Source organism: Melanotaenia boesemani, chromosome 17 (assembly GCF_017639745.1).
Source record: "Melanotaenia boesemani isolate fMelBoe1 chromosome 17, fMelBoe1.pri, whole genome shotgun sequence".
Lineage (NCBI taxonomy): Eukaryota > Metazoa > Chordata > Actinopteri > Atheriniformes > Melanotaeniidae > Melanotaenia > Melanotaenia boesemani.
In genome coordinates, this window is record NC_055698.1 from 8,756,209 (window position 1) to 8,780,924 (window position 24,716).

Below are 24,716 nucleotides of genomic sequence, written 5' to 3' on the forward strand. Positions count from 1 at the left end.
ATGTAACCTATCCTTTTCCTAATATTATTGTTGAGGCTTAGTTTCCAGTGTGTTTCTTAATGTAAATTGATCTATGTGCAGATAAATATTCATTTTTTTCTCATGTGCAGATCAACTCAGAAAGTCCTTACATGGTCTCTGGTTGCACAAGATATCCTTAAATGCATGATTAACTTTCAATTTTGAGTTCCTTTTTAGCAGCATTTACTCTCCTCTAAATGTGAAGAAATGTCTTCACATATGCACTACAGGTCAGGTTTTTTTCTTGACAATGTTAAAACCACCCGTTCAATCTCTGACAGCTTTTCAATCAGGTTTAGGTCTGGACTTTGACTTGGTCTTTGTACCACCTTAAAGGTACCGTATGTAAGAATTACTTACATCTAGGGGTAAAGATGGGCATATAATTGACTTCAAATGCCAAGCAGAGTTGTGAATGGATGGTGTCTGTCAGTAGCTAAAATTTTCCCAGACATAAACATGTTTTCATCTGCAAGTGGATCCAGTGGACCCAAACAAGGATGTACACTGTATGAAAATAAATTACCTTATTGTACCTTTAGGAGTACAAAGGATTCTCACTAGGGTGGTACCCTCAAAGGTACTTTTGTTGTTGTACCCTCAGCAGCATATGTGTATTTGTACCTTTGTAGTTTGTACCTTATGACCTTTTCCCATTAGTACCCACTCAGCCCAGCCCGACACTATCCCTCCCGATTTGTAGGTGTTCCCATCCCAAGATACATTTTTAGCACCTACTCCATCTGGGTTCTGAAGGGCCGAAAATCATGACATGTCAGAGAGCAGGCCACTATTGGCCAAAATTTGACATGAAGGGGTGAGTCATCGAGCGACCCCCGACTCCGCCATCTTTAAAACCCAGAAGACTATGGATAACAACATTGGCATTAAACCAAGCAGCACGTAAATCACGAGCTCGACGTCCTCCATTGTTCCATGTGCGTTGCAAACAAATGACTTTGCGATACTTACTAGCCGCATTGCTATGACAACCCCACCCACACTGAATGCGGCCTCAATTGCCCTTCATTGTAATGGGAACAATTGAAATTGGGTGCTGTGGTGTCTGCTGAATTAAGGTAAGAGTAGCAGGAAAGGGTCATTATAAAATTGCTATTGCACCTCTGGGGGCAATACTAGAAAATATCTGTGTCCCACCACAGCACAAAAGGAATATAATGCTTTGTCTATTGCATACATTCACATGCCAATGAAAACATCAGAGGCAATAGGAGCTTTAGCATTTTGCCCAAGGACACTTCAACATGTGGTTTGGGGAAACCAGGCTCAAACCCCCAGCCCTCTGATTGCTCTTCTCCTGAGCTACAGGCCTGATGATGACAATTCAAATGTAAATAATGTAAACAAATTAAAACGTGTGTTAAATCAAAGTGCATTTACAAAACATCTAAATGCACAATTATACCATTTACTTAACTCTGCTTTTAGCATATAAGGGAGCTATAAGCCTTAATCTATGAGTAAATCTTGCTGAGCTATTTCTTTTTTTCTTGTGCTTTTCCCAACATAAACTATCTTCTGATATTGTACCCTAGCATTAAGAAGAAACAGCACATATATACTACTTGGGAACACATATCTGCCTTTCAGGCCATCAAATAGTTATATATAGTTACCTTTAGGTCCAGTTGTGAACCCTAGTGGGTAGAGAAGTCCAAGTTTTAGTATAGAAATGTACTAATACTATACCCCTTTTTCTGACAGTGTACCTTGCTGCCTGTATTATTGTGGAGAGTCCTTTGAGCATGCAGCAGGTTGTGTAGTTGCCCTGGCCTTCACCTTGATTCAGCCCTGAATATTTAATTCCTTCGACTAAAGCATTTTAGTCCTCTTTGGACATTTATTAGAGGAGACAAGATGGCTTGAGGAGACAGAGATGGATAGACAGCGATGGACAGTAGATAAAGACAGCCCACTTGGGGGCACAGGCAGGTAAAACTAACCCCAAACTGTCATTCTGACATACTACCCCATCTTTCCCTCCATAGCCGTGCTGCTGAGCAGGATAAATCTTTGACCCTGATTCAAGATGCGTCAGCCTGACAGGTAGCATGAAAGTACAGCTTGTAAGTAATGAGCCTGTGCTGTTTGGAGTGAATCATATAGATTTCATGCTTCGTAAAAAAAAATAAACCCATACACAATCTTCATACTCCATCTCCATTTTAACCAAATTTTGACTTCTCAAGCCCCATTATAAGTCTATTTTATCTGTTTGATTTGAAATAAGAGGGAGTAGTGTCAGCAACTGTTCAGCTGCTGATTACAGTGATTGTGAAGAGGATTCAAGAGGGCCTCTTCATGCCTCTGTATCAGATAACCTGTGAGTGGATTTTAAAACACATTAGGTGAATTCAGATGGAAAGCCTGAACTGTGTTCAGAAACACACATGCACAAACATCCATTTAGCACGAGACAGGGGTGGAGGACCAGAGGAGAAAGGAGGGTTTAGGCCTGCTAAAGCTTCAGTGTCACACACCAGCAAGCAAAGCATGTGTCAGAGAGAAATAAAAACAGCCTAGGAGAAGCTGTGGAGTGGGGAGGAGACTGCCTTAAAATTCTCTTATTTTTAGGATGCACGTGCACACATGGATACAAACACACTGTGGCTTTTTGCACTAAAGAGCCAACAGCCATAACCAGAGATTTACAGGCGGATTTTAAAAGGGCGAGCAATTTGTGTGGCTGCTGTGTGTGTGTGTGCGAAGCTGAGTGGGATTTGGTTTAATCCAAACATGAAACACTAGATTCCCACCAACACACACACACGACATAAACACACCCTCACCCGTCCTCCTCTCTGTCACTCCCTCTCTCCCTCTAAGTGTGTGTGTGTGTTTGTGTGTGAATTTGCCTCCAGCAGTCTCTTTTAGTGTTGCGTAACAGCTTGATTATATAATCCCAGACATATATGCATCTCCACAAGGCTGATCGCTGCAGGGCATGAACTATGCAAGAGCATCGAATTTAAGAGGGGGATGATGATGGTGGAGGAAGAGGAGGAAAAAAAGAAGAAAGGAAGGGAAGTGACGGAATGTAAAAGGATGCAGTGACACTTGGTGCATACTTCTTGTGTGGATTAGATCTCTGACGACATCAAATATTTATTCCTGTAAATCCAGTCATGCCTAATTCACTCTACATGTGAGCAAAAATTTAAATTGTTCACGTCCTAACAAGACAAACGTTTTGAAACAACTAATTATTTAAAATGAATGAATTTGCATGAGGTTTTGACTGGTATTGCATATTAGCTGACAGAATAAATATCCCACATCATACTATGTCCCTTAAACTTGGTTGTTATATCCTAATAGACCAGAAGGTCAATCCTTTTATGGAATAAAATAGCAATGAAATGTAGAAGGCTGTGCGTTTATATCTTAGATTAATTAAAAGTCACTCAGCTCAGACTTGGCTTAATTGAATTTTTGTCATTTTGGGCCGCTGGGACTTAAACTGTAATAGGAGTTGACCCCTAAAGAGGTTGAGGCAGACCGCTGACCTTTTGGTACAGCTTGAAGTCTCTTCTTGTTAAACAAAGGAAGTTTTTCTTCTCCACTGTTGCCTTCTGACTCATGAATGTTAAGAATGTCTTTATCTGGGCTACTTTTATAGATCGGCATTATAGGGATACAACTACGATTAATTGGAATGAATTGGATGATAATAACTTGAAATGAACAGGAGTCAACTGGACAGTGTATATTGAACTTGTTACTTCTTTTTAAAAAGCCTTGAGATAATTTATATTTTGAATTGGCACCACAGAAATAAGCTGAACTGTTTCTGGAGGGCCTACAGTGTCAGTGTTATGCTGCACTCCAGTTGTCCCAGTCGTCAAAACTCAACGCTGGGAATGACATTACACCCATGTAGACCCATTTGCAAGTTCTAAAATCAGGAAAATTTTGCTTGGTGTCCAGGCTAGACATTATTCTTTATTTTGCATACAAAAACTCTGTATGAATCAGTTTATTGGTTCCTCCAATGGAGGTAAGTACAAAATATAACAGACAAATTAATAAACAAAATATAAAAGATAAATCAAAAGGGTATAGGCCGTTTATATAACACCCCTTTTACAAACAGAAGAAAATCAACACATACATTTTTTGTGATGCTTTTTTTACAAGGAAAATAAATAAACCTTTTAAACCAAAGTCAATTAAATGACCTCTCAAGGTATCTCATGCATTATCACGAACAATCTTATAATCTTCTTCTTATGTTTTAGACCAGTAACAGATACAGGCCAAGGCCACAGGGGTGGGTACACCTGGGAATCATCTGCATGACCAAAAATGAGAAGCACTGTAAGCAGTTGATAGAGACCAAGGAAATGGTGTACACTGCAAAAAAAAAAAAACAGAAGTGGTCTCATTAATAAGCCTTGGAGCACTCCAGTAGAAAGTAAACAAGAATGGGATACTTGCCATTGCCATGACACCTTGAGAGGAGGCCTACTTGGCCTGAGACACACCCATAATCACAACTGTGATGTGGGTATGCATATGGGTGTGATAAATATAGATATCTGATTATATACTTTAAATGGAAATCAGATTTTTATCTGTAATTTAGTAGCAAGCCCACACCTTAGACTTTCCTCTCTTGTCATGACAATGAATGCTCACCTGTCTTACACACCTCCTTTTCATCTCAGCCCTCCTCCTTTTCACAGGCCCTCTGTAAGCCTGAGAGCTGCTACTGATCGCCAAGAAATCTTCCTAAAACCTCAGTTTTTATACCACTTTTCATCATTGTAAACAAACTCAATAAACAATTACACACACCTTATTGATGATGTGGTCCTTGTTAAAAGATGTGCAAACGGCTGCTTTATGTTTTGTTGACATATTACATGGCATCCAACATTTTTTGGCAACAAGGTTGTAGATAAAATTCCAAAGAGGCTTTGAATTGAAGTGGGCATGCTGTGCCTGGTGCAGACAACCATATAAAAATCTGAGGCAAGATGATATAAGCTTCCAGAAATTGTAAACTGAGTATTTACAGCAATGTAATACCAGAGCTCCTCTTTTATCTTTTTCTTTTTCTTTCTTTCTTTCTTTCTTTCTTTCTTTCTTTCTTTCTTTCTTTCTTTCTTTCTTTCTTTCTTTCTTTTTTAAACCAAACTTATTATAAAAAAAACAACAACACTGTAACATACATACATAAAATAACATAATAAATCTCTTAAGGATAATTGAATAGACCTAGCAAACACAGGCCCAGGTCCCATTTTTTGACAGTCCCATCAAGAACTTCTTCGAAATCCTGTTTTGGTAAATTTAATTAAAAATTACCAAAAAGACTGATTGCTTTACTGTTTTTGTGATTGACTTTATACTAAGAAGTTTAGTGCACCAGTTCATATGGAAAATAACCAAATTAACCGGTGTTTTCAGTGGGGAAATAGTATTTCTGAAACATCACAGTCTATTAACCACAGAGAGCAGAATAACAACAGGGCTCCAATAAAACTGATGTATTGAGGGAGCACTAACATGAGACTGTTTGAGACTCTGTGTTTAAAGAAAGCTCCTCCACAGAGAAAATGATCAAAATGGAGAGAAGTACAAAATCTGAACAAAGGTGAAAACAAGATCCGAAACCTCAAATGAAAGGAGGACAGGGGAGGTTGGCGTACGTTGGAAGTTTTGGCTGTTAACACATCTACAAACACACACACACACAAACACATAGTTAGGCTTTTTATTCAGTAACAACTTTTCCACATTTCCAACCTCTTCCTATCTATCAATTCAATTTATTCATTACCACCCATTCTCTTACCCTCCATCCACTCATGTCTGATCATCCTGCCAAAGGATTAATCATTTTCATTTCCTTCCATTTTCATGTTGTATCTTCGGCTCAACTGAAAAAGAACCTAACTTTTTTTCTCCTCTCATACATTCTCAGCCTCCTTCAATATACTTCCTTTTTACTTTGTACTGTTTACTCATTTCTTTTAAACCACCCTGCTGTTATGTTTGCAATATTCAGTTATTTGCTTCTTATTTATTCGTTTGCTTTTTAATGGAAACAGTTGAAAAAAAAAAATAGGTTTGCTTCCTTCATGAGTGTGTGCATGTTATACAGACTTCTGTCTCTCTAGACGGGTCTGTTCTCACATACCCATAACCAAGGGAGCTGATGTGACAGCCGTTTCCCTGCATGGTCGCATTCACTGCAGCGCACTTCAGAGGTCACAAATCAAATGAAAGAAAACAAAGAAGATGAGGGACAGCAAAAGGTAAAGCACAGATGTAAGGAAAACACAGGAGAGAAGCTCCGAGGTGCAGGATGCTCTCTGTGATCCCTCTGTCCTCTGTTCCCTCCCATCAGCAAAGAGAGGTGAGGGGGCTGGTTGTCATGACAGCTGTTGTCATGGCAGCTGGGCTAGTTAATAAACAGGAGGGAGAAATGTCCATCTATCCAGTGATGCGAAGCTGCCGTGCAAACCGCTGACAAGATACAGCCAATATCCTCCATGTGTTGACATGAAGTTTGATTTTCTTTTTTATCATTTCATCCCTACACATAAAGATCTAATAAAAGGTTTGGGCACATACTCATACATGGATTTGACTCATTTTTATACAATAGGAAAAAATGAGGACATCTAAATTATAACACTTGTTTACGCAGTTAACGGGGTGAGAAGGTCAACTGATTAACTTTTGATAAAACACACCTGTAAACAAAGTATTCCAGGTGATTGTCATTAAGCTGGTTGAGAGGAGGAAGAGGTGGCTACTCTGAAGAACATAAAAGGCACAGTGTGTAAGAATTACTTATATATACAGCATAGAAATGAATTCAGATGCCAAGCACAGTTGAGAATGGATGGTGGCCATCAGTGGCCAAACTTTTTTTCAAACATAAACATGTTTTTATCTGTGTGTGAATCCAGGGGCCACAAGTGCAACAAGTGCAAGTAACTAATTCAAAATTGTGTGCATGTGTCTTCTTCTGTCTTTTAAAGTGTTAAGCCTTGTTTTCAACAACAGGTGATGGTTAGGGTACGGATATGATTTGTAAACTGTAATCTTGTTGCTTTACCACAGCCAACCATAACTTTACCTGAGAGATGGACTATCAGCCGGATAGCGACAGATGCCTTAGCTACATGACGCCATTACAGCATACACCTTTCTTTAAGTATGACCAAAACACCACTCAAAAAATATAGGGAAATGGTAGTCATCCTGCTGTGTTCTTTCTTCTTTTCCTTTTTCCATTTCGGCTTCGTTATTAAGCCAGGTCACACAAGAAGCGAATTTATTTTACCCAGTCAGTTGATTGCAGTGTGTTAAGCTCCATCCTTTTTGGGTCACATTGGTTAGGTTGGTATCCCAACAGAAGGGTCCCAGTTTTGCGTGTGGAAACGCTAAAAAATGCGTCCCGCCCCGCACCTGTTGGTGGAAATGGAGCTTTACTTATCCCATACGGTACTCTAGCACCTATCCATTAAAGGTGGTACAATAGTTTTAAAGCTGAGGTTCTCATTTCTCTTGTTCGGCCATTTGGACAGCATATTAGAAATGGTGGCACAAATATGGCGGCTGCAAAGTATGTGAATCCACAGCAAGTTGTAACAAATGCTCATTCTAAGAGAATAAAGATTTAAAGAGTTTCTTTTTTGTTTTGTTTTGTTTTAGTAAAGCGATTAGATATCAATAGAAATGCAGTTTTTTATGATGTATTACATTTTGGTGTCATTGATCTTTAATGGTGTTACTCACTGCATCTTTAAACATACATCAAGTTTCCATTTGTTATTGTTCAGAGGTCCTCAAAATTGTTGTACACTGAAAATAGACAAACCCACATGAACGGGGACTGGGTCCTAACATGGCTGCTGTTGTAAAAATACCTGATAATATCCTGACATTTCTCTTTGATAAGTCAGTCGTTTCATTGCATTGGTCCAATTTAAAATGACAACAGTATGCGAAATGCAAACGTCCAACCAGACCAGTAAGTGTGTGAAAAGAGCAGGTAAATGTCTGGAAAGTTTACAGTGAGTAGATTTAGTCTCTACACACATGTATTAACAAACGCAGACAATCACTCTGGACAATATCCTCATATGGATGTTGTTAAAATGTTGAAGTCGGGTGTTTAGATGTGGTCAAGAAGCTTCATAACCAAGATTCGTATGTGTGTGTGCACCAAACCATCACTTCATGCTCCTCGATGCTTCCTGTCAACCAGCAAAACAAAGCTCCAATGAGCTGCAATTTTCATTTAGTTTCTTCATATTTTCTTCATTTAAAAAAAATTCAGATTGTCTGCATGGTGTCTCAATTTTTAATATGGGGTAAAAAAAAAAAATCACTTTTACAAGCTCAAAATGATCCGAAAGTGCAAACATTTGACCAACGACAAAAGAAACCTTTTGTTTTAAGTCAGCTCCATTCTACTGGTTTGATTACAGGTATAAAGCATGAGATGTTCCTTTCTCATTTATATGAAGCTCTCAAAAAAATAAAATAAAAATAAAACTTGTTATATGGGACACATTTGTTAAAGAAACAGCTTTATAAAACAAGACAAGCTATTTAACTAAAAAGCTGACTCCTAGAAAGGAGCTGAAAAAAGAACTCTCCCAACGAAGTCATCACTGGGAGGGACTCCTGCTCTGGCAGTGTGGTAAACAGAGGCACATCCTCCTTCTCTAACACATCGTGTGGTTTTGGACCTGTTGAACAGCACTTCTAGCTCTTATCAGCCATCCGTCAGTTCTCTTCTTCCTCTACAGTCTGAATCCTCAGCTACTCTCCTTGTTGCCACAGTCGATCTTTGGTTCCGACGATCCGTTCTTATCACTATTTTCCAACTCCAGCTCTGCCTCATTTTCTTCTAGTGCCCCTTCTTCCTCCTCTGCAACCTTCTCAGCATCATCATCCTCCTTTCCCTCCTTAACACCGTCCCTCCTTTTCTGCCCCAGGCCCTGTTTGTCTCTGAAGACTTCCACGCCCAACATTCGGAGGTAATGAAACCGCTCGTTGCGGGGGACGAAGGCTCGGATAGACGTCTTTCCCCTCCAGCCACACAGCTGGATGGGACACTGAGGCTCTGTGGTGTTACTAACAAACAGAAAGAAAGAAAGTCAGAACTGTTAGATCAGGCCATCACCCTAAAAAACACACAAACATTAAAATTAAATTAAGAGCTTACTTTGGATTAGGAATGTATTTCAGCACAATGCTGCCCATCCCTGTGGAGACAATGATGAAAAATGATGAGCAAGTGTCCTAACCCTAACCCCAACAGAATGTGTTCCCAATTATCAAAACAGCTTCAAAACATTAAATAAGTTGTGAAGAACTGAAACGAAAACTATTTTACATGTTTTGCATTAAGTAGATAATTTCTCCAACAAAAAAAAAATATAAATAATTCAATCCAGTTCTATATTAACATGGAGCCCTTCTTTGATATCACCTTAACACTCATCCATTCAAATTGGAAGTCTATAGATATATGGATCTTATAGGAGACCAGATTTGCCTCCCTAAGTTGCTCCTTGGAAGGATCCTGCGGCACACAGCTTGTCTTTAGGAGTGAGTTTTTCCACGAGCCCCAAGATAAGATGCATTAGTGTTCACGACCTCCACTCCTACGCGACGACTTAGTGATTGTGTGATGTTTCACGTGGGTCATTTTGCAGCATCCTCTAAATGTAAGGCTGGAAAACTGTCAGAATCTTCACAAATGAAGGGATAAAGTGTTTTTTGGTGGTTTACCGCTGTGACAAGGCACCTACATGCAACAGAGATTTGCAGGGATAAAATTCAGATTCAGATTTTAATACAGCATCTTTACTAAATTTGTTGTTTATGCATTAGTGTTAAAAAAATTAATGTGCCAATTTCAAAGATTTATCTCTTTATTAATGGTTTAATTTTGATAGCCCTGGTAAAAAGAAAAAAATCCCAAATTTATTTGATAAATGTAGGCTATATATTTTTTTAATTATCTTGCGACGCCCTATTGGAGTCCCAACCTCCAGTTTAAAAAAACCACTGCAATTATTTGGATGGGTGAGTAAATACTTTGGTATGTATGAGGCAGAGGTCTGGCACCCTCCAGGGGCCTGGCTAAAGACATCCCTCCATCAACCATCCAGAGCTCCATCCATCTGGACCATCCAGTCTAACACAACATTCAGAGAATAAAATGGTTTTAAAATGAGTCTTTGTGTATTTCTGAGCCCACTGCAAATGTTTCTCTTTGTGAGCATTGGTTAGTTGAGCCTAAACACAGGTTTATGCACAGCTGCAGCCTCAGGTGTCTCCTGCTTGCTCATCAGTGGCTTTTTAGCAGCTTCTCTCTCTGTACGATGCATTTGCTTGACAAAGATTTCCCCTGATATTTGTTTTTAACCAACTTGTTGGTTCTCTGAATCACACACACAAAGTATTTAACACTACGATGATCTCATTTAAAGTTTTGTGATATGTCCGTTTTTTTTTTCCCTTTAACGAGGCATTGTCCTATTTCACACTTTTAATCTGCAGAAACTTCCTTTTTCCCCAGATTGCATGGAGACTTACTTAATAATGCAAATAAATGCATTTGTGGTTTCCTTTAAATAAAGCTCACATGGGAAACTAACTACCAAACCTGTCTGAGATCGTTATTAGTGATCTGTACAGACAGGAGAAACGACACAAGCTGAATCAACAGAAAAACTAAAACACAAATGTTTCATGAACTGAAATCCTACATATAGAAGAATTTGTTTCACAATGTACTTATTATGTTCAATGACATACAGTAGAATATTCTAAAAACAACTTTTCTTTAGCTGGAACTCCTCAGCTCCTTTTGTGAGGCTTTTTCAGGTCAGTGCCTTGCTCAGGGGCAGAAGTTTGAGGACAGAAGAACATTTCACGCATTTCCCTCTTTCAGGTGTTGCCAGCAACATCATGAACCTTCCGAACACCAATTCTCTTCTTCACCCTCTGGGTTTCTTCCTAAATTCTGTTCTACTTTTCTGGGAGTCGGCTCTCTGTGGGCGTGCTCATCTCCTAATGTGGGGTTTAAACTACTCAGCGGCGTGGACTCACCCATTTGCTTGGCTTGAGTGTGAGCATCGTTCTCGAGCTTGCTGAGAAAGGGGTTCTCCTGCGTCAGCAGCACTTTGATGTCCTCCATGCTTACTCCGATTATCCTGGAGCGGATGTACGGCTGAAGAGTGTAGATACCCTGGTAGAACAGGAAGGAGACGTGGATGGCAGAGCAACAGAATAAATTATGATTCTTTACAGCTACACTGTGCATAAGAAATTAATTCATTAGCATCTGAAATAAGTGTGAATTTTGCCGTCTGGCACCCTTCGTACTCAGCTGTGTTTGGCGGGAACAATAATAACGGCAACAAGGATTTCTTGCTCATTTAACCGTGAAATTAAATGCAGCGTAAACTCCAAGAATAGGTGCTGAACTCGTAGAACTTTTGCATTTTGAATCATGAGGTTAATTTGCATACGAGAGGACTGCACAAATATAAAAATGTGTAGAGAAGATTCCTCTCAAAGAAAAATGTGGCTTTACAAATATATATATATATATATATATATATATATATATATATATATATATATATATATATACACACTCTTGCCAATGATGCATATTTTGCAGGTTACCTCTTGAGCCAGCCTGAAAGCACAGCCAAACTCCTCTCCATCGCTGTTACGAGACCACACCTTCACCCCGGTGTTAATGACCTGAGAAACAAAAACAGCACCCAAAGAAGAGCAAGCCGACAAACAGTTCAGTGTAAAACCACTTAGTGATCCAAGATGTTTTTGTACAGACATCCACCCGTCTTGCTGTGGGCTGCTATGATAAAAGGTAAGCGGTAAACGGTGCAGCAGGTGTCCCAGCAGGAGTGCAGCAACTGTCAGTGATTTGCATTGTAAAATCCAGCCACACATGAGAGACACATATGAATAACGCATAGTAACCTCAGGGAGGCAAAGCCAATTTATGTAACAATGTGAACATTTGAAAGCACAAGTAATCAACATAACGCTTTTTTGCATTAAAGCCGTAGAATAGGAGTTCTCATACAAATGAGTATCACACATATCAGAGCTGATTCAACCCATCAGGTTCCAATAAGTCTGTATAGCTGTACTGGTCGGGTTGCCAGAGATTTAAAAAAAAAGGAAGCAACCATGGCAACAGATATGGAGAATGGTTCAAAAGTAGGTTGCATGCAAGGTTTTGGATGCTTTATATAAAGAAAGAAAATATTAGTGATTGACAGCAAGTACCAAAATCTAAAGCTTGTGTCAACCATGTTCGTCCTCAGGTCCCGCAGCAGGTTTAATTTTAGTCTGAGTCCAGACGGCAGGAAAATCAGGTCTGTATGTTAAATTTAAACCTTAGGACAAGGGATCAGATCAGATTATTGTGTTGTGATAAAGAAGGTATGAGTAACGATGCAGCATTGGTTTAAAGCGGGGATCACCAACTCTGGACCACTTGGGCCAGTGTCCTGCAGGTTTTAGAGGTTTCCCTGTTGCAACACACTTGACTCAAATAATGGGTCAACAAGAGGTTTGTGCAGAACTTGACATGCTGGAGAACATTTCATTTGAGTCAGGTGTGTCTCAGCAGGAAAACATCTAAAACTTGCAGGACCTAGAGGTCCAGAGTTGGTGATCCCTGGTTTAGAAGACAAGGTTTCTACCAGCTTTAATCGTGTTAGCAGTTCCCCACAAAGTACCAGCAGGTTTATTCCTTTTAACATGTGCCAGGATATCACAAAGAATCTACTAATATCAGCAGGTATCAACTCTGACCTGCCTTGATCAGTGTTTACCATTTTGCATAGAAACCAGTAGATCTGCTCTTTTGGCCAAATCAAGTTGAAGTAAAACTTTGCTCTTCTTATTCTGTTTATTGTAATGCAGCCGTCCTCTAACAGAAATGCCTCGTTTATGTAAATAACATGTTCCACATAAAGTACCTTGTGCAAACACCTTTAGTTTTGTTTTTCCGTGGTTTAAATTGCTTAAAAAGAAACTTTAACCAATTATCAGTGTGAATTTGTTCCACTATAATGCAGCCTTTGTAACTGGGTTTATTACCATATAAACTTAGCACAAAAACTAAGGAAATTTGTGCTTGTACAATTGTTTCTCTCCTTTAATAATACCAGCTGGTGTACTGTTGTCCAGTCATGTCCAGACTGTGTACTTAATGTTTATCAGCACAAAAAAGTTCAAAACATCAAACACTGAAGAGAAGAAAGAGAAATACACACACACACACACACACACACACACACTGGGCCACCTGCCCAGGTGTTACAGGGTGGAGGACCAGAGGGACCCCATCTGTTTATGCTGCCTCTATCTTTCTCTCTCACACACACGTAAGAGCAAAACAAACTGATCTATCACTGCACTCACATGAACAAATGCCAAATTTCCAGGAAGATCAATACCAGACAAAATGTCTCCACAAAAGAATTGATTCTGGATTTATTTCTAATTAGAAGAAAATGTTCCATTGTCATCACGCAACCTGACTGTGTGTGTGTGTGTGTGTGTGTGTGTGTGTGTGTGTGTGTGTGTGTGTGTGTGTGTGTGTGTGTGTGTGTAAAGGTCGATAATGCCGTCCCCACACACCTTCATGCGTTCACTGTTGTTGAGTAGCACGTTGCGGAGCTCTTTGGACACCATGTATAGGTGCCTCTTCTTGCCCTCATGGGTCCTGGTCAGAACATTGAGCTTGGGGAAGTCAGGAGAAAGATCATAGAAAGATCTGGAGAAGGCAGGAAAAAAAGGTTTCACTGAAATAAAATTATAAAAATGTGTCATTTCTGCCCTAAAAACACTGAGATATTTACTCTATGGCAGTGAAGACAGGGTCATCTTCAGTTAAGAACACAAAGGGGTCTTCTTTATACCCAAACAGCTTCATCTTTTTGGAGGGTGGAGGCCTGAGAGACAAAACAAAGTAGAAATGCAAAGATTTTTTACTTAAGGTTTATTCATTTAAAAATACCCATTTTATTTCAGGCAATGTAAGTTATTTAAGGAAAAATATTCCATATCAACAATTATAAATGAAGTTTTACCTGAAGATGACGATCCTTTTTCAAGAAAATTGCAAAGGATCTGACACTTTTCCTTTGTTTATTAGATTACCAGACAAACAAGACTCACCCACACACTGCTTCTTGTTTGGTACCAGTCTCCTGAACCAACGAAGCTCCTGGGGGCGCTTCACGCTCTGCCTCCCCGTCTACTTTCCCTCCTGGGCTGCCTCCATCCACCTCTTCCTGATTGCCCTCGGGGATGGGGCAGGGAGTGTCTGCTGGGGACGAGGCTGCAGGAGAGACTCCAGCCTGGGCTGCTGAGCTTGATGACGCGTCTTTTCTCAGCTGGAGACAAAAAGGATGGAGAGATGAGTTGGACAAAGAGGAGAGAGAAAAAGTCCCAGCTGTGGTTAGTAGAACTAAATGATGCAGTGGGGGAAGCCAGAGTTAAATGGGGTCTGCTTCACAGAAACTTATAATAGATAGCTACCATCTATTAAATGTGAGGGAGTTTATGTGAATTACCTTGGGATACCTTTTGTTCCAAGGCATTGGAGCTTTCTTCACCAGCACAGCCACAAAGAAACCTCCAGTGTTCTGGTGATGTGGCAGAATCCTCATACTGACATTGAAAAAACACAGAAACATGAGTCTAAGAGTTAAGCTTTGTGGCGCCACCTGCTGTCAGAACAAACAAGCAGTTTGTTAAACCAGCAGAAAAGTGCTTTGAGAAAGTGGAGCAACAGCTCCCTCTGCTGGCCAACATGTCAAAATTAGCAGTGAAGAAATTACATCATCCTGCACTTCTGAGAGGCTTGTGTACAATTATTCACCACTTTACCAGGTCCGCCTGTTCATTTGCTTTTTAACACAAACAGCTCATCAGCCAATCACATGGCAGCAGCTCAATACATTTAGTCATGTAGACATGGTCAAGATGACTTCCTGAAGTTATAACAAAGCATCAGAATGTGGAGGAATAGAGATTTAAATGTGGCATTGTTGTTGGTCTGAGTGTTTCAGAAACTGCTGATCTGCTGGGATTTTCACACACAACCATCTCTAGAATTTACAGAGAATGGTCTGAAAAAGAGAAAATATCCAGTGAGCAGCAGCTGTCTGGACCAAAATGTCTGGCTGGTGTCAGAGGTCAGAGGAAAATGGGCAGACTGGTTGGAGATGAAAGGAAGGCAACAGAGACTCAAATAACCACTGGTTTCAACCAAATATACAAAATCAGGTGCCTCCTGTCAGCTAAGAACAGGAAACCGAGGCTTCAAGTCACACAGAGTCGCCTAAACTGGACAATGGAAGATGGAGAAAAGTTGACTTTTTTTCATTTCAGCTCTACGTTCAGGTGATAGGGTCTGAATTCAACAACATGAAAGCATGAATCCATCCTGCCTTGTATCAGTGGTTCAGCTTGTCAGTGGTGTAATGGTGTGGGGATATTTTCTTGACCCACTTTGGCCCCCTTACTACCAACGTGGCCTGGTTTAACCACCACAGCCTACCTGAGTATTGTTTTTGACCATGTCCATCCCTTTATGACCACAATGTTAACATCTTCTGATGGCTACTTCCAGCAGGATAATGAATCATGTCACAAAGCTCAAATCATCTCCAACTGCTTTCTTAAACATAATGAGTTCACTGGACTCCAACAGCCTCCAGTCACCAGATCTCAGTCCAGTAGAGCAGCTTTGGGATGTGGTGGAACGGGAGATTCTCATCATGAATGCAGCTGACAAACCTGCAGCAGCTGTGTGATGCTGTCATGTCAATATGGAACAAAATCTGAGGAATGTTTCCAACACCTTGTTGAATATATGCCACCACAAATTAAGGCAGTTCTGAAGGCAAAAGGCATTCAACCTGGTACTGGCAGGGTGACCCGATAAAGTGGCTGATCAGCATATGTGTGTTCATGCAGAACCATCTCAATGAAGGAATAAATAGACAAAAAAAATCCCAATTCTTTGTTTTCTCTAGATTAAAATTATATAGAAAAATAGTAGAAATTAGAAGAAGTTTTAAGGAAAGATACATAGAAAGAAAAAAGTTAGATGGGCTCAGTAAAGCTTTTCTACAGCGTGCATTTGTACCATCTCTCCAGATGCATGCTGGCTACTTTCTCTGGGTTCTTTGGTGGAAACATGGTTGGGCGGATCTGTGTGTGACGACTGCTCGGCACCTCGGTCCAGTCAGAGTACCACTGGCCCTCTTTGGTCATCAGCTAGAGAAAACAGTGCAACATCACAGTTCTGGAAGCCGAACAGCAAAACTCATTCATGAAGAGTGTTAGAGGCTAAACTCTGCAATACCTTCCAGGAAGTGACCCCAGGCATCCACTTCAGTCCCGGAAGGTCAGCTGAGGCATCGGCCAGCTCCAACGCTCCTGAAAACATAGATGATGTGGGACATTACAGCTTAGCAGGTAACGAGTGAGCAGTTTGGATTTGGTGGTATTTTCACAGATCCCAGAAGTATTTGTCTAGCGTGAAGGTGATTGGTGATGAAAGGAGGCTGAGACTTGACAGGTAACAGATTAAAATAGGAAACAAATGCTGAAATGTAAATTAATCCAACCGGGGACACACATCAAATCTGTGGCATAAAATGGTTTTGAAATGACAGCAAATATGATTCCAGGGACATTAGGAGTGCCAGACCTAAAGGAACAATCGCTTTAATGGAACATCTTTCTGATGCTCCTTTTTTTTTACCTGAAGTGGTTCCAGTTCTGTTTCTAGAACCAAATTTGTTCCAGCTCTGGACTGATTTGTTTTCCACAGCTATTATCAGAGCAGAGCTAACTCATTACACCCCTTAAAACCTCTCCTCTAACAAACGCTTGACCCTCCTTCCAGCGTATTCTCAACTTCTGTAAAGAATCACAGTGAAGGAAAACAGTTTATCTTCACAAAAACAGCTGATCACAGTGTTTGTTTCCTTCACTGATGTCTTAATATCAGCAGTCTAGTTTTTAAAAGATAGCTAAACAACAGGTGATGTTTGTGAACGCTCTCCATAATGGTAAATGGTTTCTAAACACTGACCAGTGTTTATGTACCGTGGTACAAACAGGATTCATACCTACCATTTTAAACAGGAACTATAAACACCAGCTAACTTTATTATAACACACGACGCTGTTAATGAACGTTGCTGCAAACTGATTATGAATTCAGATGAGGCGCACTGTCCTGCATTCAGACATGACTGGTGATATAAAACATTACACTTTCAGAAAAAAAAGGAACACTGGGTTCAAAGGTCAAGTTAATATAAATGAAGAATACTAATAAAAACATAACACTTGTTATAACAAGTGATTGGTTACCAATAAAAACAGTTCTCTATATCAAATTTTTCTGTGACTGACCTTAGATTTTCTTACATGTTGCATCTTTAAAAGTAAAAAACATCTCCAGGGTGTAACAAAGGACACTGTGAGTGTGTTTGCTACCTTCACTCTTCTCCAGCAGAGCTGCTATGACAGCTTCATCCTCTATGGGGTTGAGTGAACAGGTGGAGTAGACCATCCTCCCTCCCACTGCCAGCTGCTCGACACCGCGCACTGCGATACGCAGCTGGAGCCTGGTGAACACAACACACACTCTGTAAAACTGCCAGCTTTCCCTTTCCCCCTGTTTGGTTTAAATCCTCTGGCTCACCCATGGAGGTGTAGGCTGTTGCTGGTTGTCCATTTCTTCCACACGTCTATGTTCTTCCTCATGGTCCCATCCCCGCTGCAGAACACAAAGCAGAGCGGCGTTGGTCTCAAACACACACACACACAGTCTGGCCCTGAGGCGCTGAAACCAACACAGATCCCTGACAATTCCCCCAGGATGAAAATGTGTGGGAAGCACAAACTGAACGCTGGGCCTTAGCTGGCTGCTCACATCACTGAGTCCATCTTCATTACTGCTTTTCCTGCCCTCCTCCTCCCCACGTTGTTGTTGGCACAGGCCTCCTGGCTTCAGCACTAAACCCTGCCAGCTCAGACAGCTTCTGCAAGCTACTGCAGTTTTGCTTTGGCCACATCATTTTCAAAAACGATGTGGAAGCCAGAAAACCTCAGAAAAAAAAACCCTCATCTTCATCTGTCATATAAAATATCTCCAAACAAACACACATGCAGCAGAACTCATCTGTGCTGCAAACATCTGCTGACCTGCAGGGGACGTCACACAGGACGCGGTCATAGAGGAGGATGTCCTTCTTGCCATCTGCATCGATTTGAAGTGTGGGGATGCAGGACGCATCGTGATTGACCACCATGATGCAGGGGCTGTTGAGACGCTTGGCCTGGTGTACAAGCAAGTAGCAGCGCTTGTTGTCAACGTCATTGGCTATTACAAAGCCCTCTGAAGGTGGAGAGATGAGGGTTAAAAAAATGCTGGCATTAATGCTCGTAAATGTTTTCATTAAAATGTACAGAAATCTGAGGATGTGACGACTGAATGTGTTAAACCTGGAAACGGCACGTCCATGTCAGAGTGAAGCATCTCTATCAGCTGAGCCGTCTTTGACCCTGGAGCTGCACACATGTCCAAGATCTAAACAGAAAAGCAAGAAAAAGCTAGATTTTCCTTTCCTTTGCAACCATTTTAAAAAGGCAGAAGAAAGTTGTTCTACAATGAAACAGTCTGAGCCTCTATGTTTAACTAAATAGGGCAGTGTTCTACCTTGTGGTGGGGCTCGATCTTCAGGAGCAGAGGGGGGATCATGCTGACCGCTTCCTGTCGGCTGATGTTACCCTGCAAGGACAAACAAAAATAATGCTTTTGTCTTCCAACCATATTACGGCTCTGGAGTTGAGTTCTTTTCATAATGTACTGACGGATGCTTTATTTTCTTATGCAGCTGTTCCAGATTTATTCCCCTCCCTCTGTGGTGAACACGCTGTGATAATGTGTCACAAATGCACTCAGCTCAATTAACCACTGATTAGTTACAGTCCCACAGCTTGTGGCTCAAAAGACTCCACCAGCTCTTATTTTCCGCCTCCATCCTCACAGACTCCCTATCAGTCCACCGTTTCTGTGCATCAAGTTTGCAAATATCCCTTTTCCATCAATGAGCCAACATCCTGGTTTGGAGTCAGTGCCTAACCAGTTAGAACCAGTTCTGTTTTTAAACCCTTGAAGATCTGGACCAAGACCAGAAAACCTGATGCTACAGTAGGACCAACTCATTGATGGTCCACAGTAGAGAACTGCTGACCTCAACATGGTTTTAGCAATAAACTAGGAAATAAATGCTGTAGTTAATGTTTCACCACACAAATCTGCTTTTAGTTTTTAGTCCATATCCTGTGTTGTTTTTGCTAGTCCAGGCTGTTTTTATCTTTCCGGATTTCATTGTGACAGTTCACCAGATTTCTGTGTGTCATCTCTGTACCTCATTAATGCTCTACAGGCTTTCCTCCCTTGTTACTTGCTTTTTATAAAACCCAAAAGATTCCCAAATGCATGTTCTACTACCTATTACAGGAGAGGATATTTTTTAAATAAAAGAGCTTTAACATGGATGTGAAGTAAACACAGCAACTGGAGCTCAGTATTTGTCCTATTTTTGTATAGTTTATATGACAGGTCTTCAACAGGGGGTCTGCTGAGATGCTGATATGGTGTCCCGGATTTGGTCATGAAGGATGTACTATAGTCAAGAAGAGTGCTTTGCTGTGTCGCTGAAAGAGTCAATTTTTTTTTAACTGAATTTATAAGCTGCATTTGCAACTAAGTTTAGAAGCATTGTTGAATGCTGGCATGAAGAGATCCTTCTTAGAAGAGCATTTATTAATCCTGTTTGCACCAGCAGTCATAAGTACTGGGCAGCTATTGGAACTACTAGTCATCAATCCATTTTCTGCTTATCAAAGATCTGGTCATTGAGGCAACAGGTTGTGTAAGGAAAACACAAAACTCCCCCCTCCAGTGAGTTCTGGTTTGCCTCTGGGTCTCCACTCAGTAGGATGGGCCGGGAAAACCTCCAAAGGAAGGCAACAAAAAGGCATCGTAATCAAAAGCCAAAAACACCTCCACTGACTCTTTTTGATACAGAGGAGCAGCGTCTCCATGCCAAGATCCCCTGGGCACATCTGAGCTTCTCACCTGATATCTCATGCTGAGCCTGACCACCTTCTACAAGATGTTCATTTTAGCCGCTTATATCTGTGATCTAATTCTTTCTGTGACTACCCATACCTTCAGCCCAAAGGTGAAAGTTGGAACAGAAAGCTTCACCTTTCAGTTCAGCTCTCTCTTCACCTGTGCAGCATCCTCATTTCAGTCAATGAAGCCCCAATCCATCTGCCCATCTCTCACTCCAGCACACGTGAACAAGATCCCATGAGACTTAAACCCCTCCACTTAAGGCAAAGACTCATTCCCCACCCAGAAGGAGCACTCCACCCTGTTCAGATGAAAACCATAACCTCAGCCCCTTTGAGGTATTCACTTTCATTCATACTACTTCACACTCAACTGGAAATCACCCCAGTGCATGCTGAAGATCTTGGAAGTGCCAGTCAGTGCAGCAAAACGTTTACAAACACCTAATGCTGACATAAATGCCTTTAGAACCCAGGCTGTTAATTAAAGACGATGAGGGAATCACAATGTCTAGTGAATATACACTAAAAGAGGATAGTACAGGAAGTCTAAACCAAAGTATGGTTCTGCTGATTCTACCTCTTCAGGTTATTTGATCTGATTTTGTTTGTTACTTTTTAGTTTAAACAAGGGTCTGCTCCTTTACTGTCACCCAGTTGATTACCCAGGGACAAGTGATGAAGGGCGGAGGAGTTTACGATTTAAATGGAGAGAAAAGCGTTAGAAAGAGGCTTTACCAAAACAAAAGAGGTGTGGGTCTTCCAGGCCAAAATTTATCATAAAAATAAAAAGTTAATAATAAAGCCATAATTTTGTACGCATTTCTTTCAGGTTGTATTCTGCAAAGTGCAACAGTGTCCACTGGAGGTCTCTTAACATGTAAGGACAATTAACTGGATTGGAACATACCGTTGCTGCTTACAGTAGCTGAAAAGATCAGACATAGAATCAGCAAAAGTTGTTTGAGGGATCATATTAATGCAAAGTTATCTAGTGAACAAATAAAGGCCAAACAACATTATGTATCAGGTTGGAACATTTTCTAAGTTTATTGGCTGGTTTGTTTGTTCCACCCTTGTGGTTAAAAGGGGCGTTCTTGCTGAACAAGCCGTTGGATCTGAGCGCGTCATCCGGCTGATTGTCGTGTTTAAATGGACTAAAAACTCCTCCCACCCGCCTGGCCTCCAGGTCACCCAGGGGGTAAAATGGCATAGACCCACTGTCATACATTTAGTAAACTTTGCCTGATGATCCTTTTGTGTTGTGTTTTACTCACAGACTCGGTTTCGCTGACCAGAAACTGGTGAAATTTCTCCAGCAGGGGAGACTTCCTAATGATCTTCCTGCTCATGTTGGTGTGCCAGGCCTGCTCATCAGGATACCTGGAGACGAGACACATACAAAGTCTGCACTGAGTTTCTACTTTAAATCTGTGATGTCTTGGGCAAACCAGGTGTTGCATTACCAGCTGAGAGGCTGTGGAGCTTCAATCATCTGACCATCAATTTCCAGCTCCTGAATATCCTTAAAGTATTTTTCCTTTAGACAGTGGAGGATCTCCTTGGCATGGCTGGAACATAGCACAAAGAAAGAAAAACAACTGTAAAGTAACTAGACATATTCCTATAAGGCGGAAATGATTTAAGCAGTTATCACTGCAAACTTTAATTTTTTCTTTTAAGTTAACAGGCAAAAAAAAAAAAAGAAAAATTGGTACATGAATTGAAAAACTTCTCACGTTGTATTGAGTGTGAACATACATTGTGACTGACATTTTAGGTCTGCCCAGCTCACCTCTTGTATCCTGTAATGCGGATGGTTGCTGGTAGAGGTTCTCTCATCGCCTCCATAAATTGTTCAAACTCCTCCTCGGGTACCAGGCCTTGTTCCTTGTAGTAATGCTCAAACAACTTGTTCTCCTTGACAATGTCGGCATAGCCAGCTCCCCACCCCTGAAACACATGGATGCTTGGTTATTAGAGAGGATCACACCTCTGAATATTTGATGACAGCTTTCCTGCACATAGACAAAACTTATAATGTAGAAAATCAATGCTACAAGACATGCAACTGAAAAATCTGACTATTTCATATTTTTTTACTGATGCTTTCCCGGGTCACCTACAATATCAATGAGCCATTTCTTTTATTGATGCAATCTTCTTGCTTTCAATGTCTTTTGATGAGTCTTTGAGGGATTTTATGAGGTAACCCAAGTCTCTTTTACATTTAAACAATCACACCATTTATATACACGATCATTTAAGAGCGACAAAGGGTGGTCACACATGGTTTTAAAGACAACAGGTAGCAAATAGGCAACCCTTATGATGATTTGTCCCAGCAGTATGTCTGCACAAAGTTTGGTAAACACGATCAGCGTTAAATACTACTGCAGTCGGCTGCGTTTGACTAAGTTTTAACGCTGTTAATACGTAGTCTGGCTAAGGTACTAACATTAGCAGGACTTGCTACAACAGGAATGTGATTCTTACAGCGTTGTCTCTGTCGTCCCTGCCACCATTCTGTTTTTTCTGCCTCTGTCTGCTTCTTTTCCCCATGTTGGAACAGCAGACAACCCTGGAGAAAAGTCTGCGGAACAACGTAGTGGCTGGACGTGGAAAAAAAAGCCCGGAAAGACTGATACTACAGTGAGTTTGAAGATGAACAGCGATGCTGTGTATCATCACTGACCAGAGCGTGTTGGCTCTGACGCACGTGAATGAGGACCTTTGGAGGTGACTGAAATTTTTGCCTGAAACGATAACTGCTTCGGGGTAGTTCGTTCTTTTAAAAAATTAAATGAAATAAAATATCATATGTAAATATAATTTTAATTATATAAGTGCACTTGACAGTGTACTGTGAATAAAACGTTTCTAAAGATGAGGTTACATTTCAGTTGTGTTACAATTTTTTGGTGCAAATGACACAGGCAGGGGAAAAAAGACATGTCTTTTATGTTATCAAGGTTAAGATCTAAAAATACTGGATTTTCATTACTGTTTTATTTGAAGTGCATGTTTGTTTGATTAATACATTTATTTTATGCAGCTATGTTTTTTAATCAGGCGTTTGCAGATTTCTTTCATTGGTGGGCGGGACATCAAGACTCGTCTCTGACTGGCTCGTGTGTTTAGGGCTACTCTTTCAAATGTACTGAATGGGCAGCAATAAATTACCATATCAAACTGGTATGAAATCTTGTAGCCTGAGGGTTGCCGAGACAATCCTTGGCCTGTCAAGCTCGTGTCAAAATGTCCCTAAGCAAGACACCGAACCCCAAATTGCTCCTGATGGGTCGTGGTTGAGCGAATTGCATGGCAGCTTCTGTCATCAGTGTGTGAATGGGTGAATGTGGTGTATATTGTAAAGCGCTTTGGGTAAATGTGCTATATAAATACAGACCATTTACCATTTACTTTGGATAACAGGTTGAGGCAAATAATAAAATTAAATTATTTTGTTTATTCCGACACAGATTGCACTCAGGGCATTTTTCCCATAGCATAGCATAGCATTTCTTTTTTCTTTTTCTTTTTTGTGTGTGTGTGTGTGTGTATTTAAATTTGATCAATTTGTCAAAGGAGTTGCCAGATGGTTTCAGCTAGCAGCTGCAGGAGGAGAGCCAAAGGAGTGGGCCAAAATTTCAGCTTCCTCTTTCTCAGCGAAAAGCTGCAGCTCAGAGCCTCAAAGTATCTAACATGATCCCCAAGGAAGCCACCAAGGTTTGTGTATTAGCAATGTACATGTGAGTCAGCTAAACATGATGTGTTCTGTAAAATAACTTGTAAGTTTGTGTGTAACATTTGACAGGTCACAGAGAAGGATGAAGCTGTCAGGAATGAATCTTGACATATGCTGAGCAAAGCAGTGTTGGGGAAGAGGAGAAGGAGAAAGAAAAGAGAGGGAAGAAGAGACACGTCTGAACCAGATGAAAAGTTTGACCCAGTAACTGAAGCAGTAAAAGTAATGTAATGTTGTACTTCACAACAGGTGTTTTAAAAATCTTATTTTATTTTCACTGTTGTGCTAAAATCTTTAACCTCTCACCTCACATCCTCACGACTATCCTTTCAGGTCCACAAAGGCAGCATCCAGTCAGACTTTCTGCAAACCATCCTGAAAGATGTTAGGAGGAGGTCCAATCTGCAGCACATCCTCACGAGCGTGACACTGGACTGTGACAAGTCCTCCAACAACTTTAGCCACCATTCCAGGCAGGACTTTCCCTATAGAGGTAAAGCAGTAGTTTGATGTTTACTGAGTGTAATCCCACTCACTTTTTAAAATAAGGATGCTGAGGATTAGCTAGACAGGATTTTCAAACAAGGATTTAAGTCGTTCAAGCAATGCATACATTTTGAAGCTGCAGTGGTTTTGGTTCTATGTATACCATTTATAGAAGGGACGACTTTGTACCATCACGTAATGTTGGGACTCTTTAGTTTTATATGTGATGATGGTGCAGACC

General features: G+C 40.7%; 1 protein-coding gene across 1 annotated transcript; it reads right to left on the bottom strand.

Annotated features, from left to right (window-relative positions):
* Positions 1–8,351: 8,351 nt before the first annotated feature.
* Positions 8,352–22,964, bottom strand: nsun2 (NOP2/Sun RNA methyltransferase 2). The gene is made up of 19 exons (XM_042011526.1): positions 22,738–22,964; positions 22,037–22,194; positions 21,708–21,812; positions 21,519–21,624; positions 18,815–18,886; positions 18,601–18,685; positions 18,301–18,493; positions 17,798–17,872; positions 17,590–17,720; positions 16,445–16,518; positions 16,226–16,356; positions 14,646–14,742; positions 14,248–14,465; positions 13,929–14,021; positions 13,708–13,843; positions 11,713–11,793; positions 11,131–11,269; positions 9,236–9,275; positions 8,352–9,144 (listed from the first exon to the last, which is right to left on the bottom strand). Exons 1-19 carry the CDS (start codon positions 22,927–22,929, stop codon positions 8,826–8,828), a joined length of 2,445 nt encoding a protein of 814 aa, XP_041867460.1. The 5' UTR covers positions 22,930–22,964; the 3' UTR covers positions 8,352–8,825.
* Positions 22,965–24,716: the final 1,752 nt, after the last annotated feature.

Excerpts from the sequence above, each read along its gene's own strand:
- nsun2 (XM_042011526.1), bottom strand. The coding sequence starts at position 22,929 with ATGATACACAGCATCGCTGTTCATCTTCAAACTCACTGTAGTATCAGT. Across the intron at positions 16,519-17,589 it reads TCTGCTGGAGAAGAGTGAAG|GAGCGTTGGAGCTGGCCGAT; the intron begins GTAGCAAACACA and ends CTATGTTTTCAG. Across the intron at positions 9,145-9,235 it reads AAATACATTCCTAATCCAAA|TAACACCACAGAGCCTCAGT; the intron begins GTAAGCTCTTAA and ends TCTGTTTGTTAG.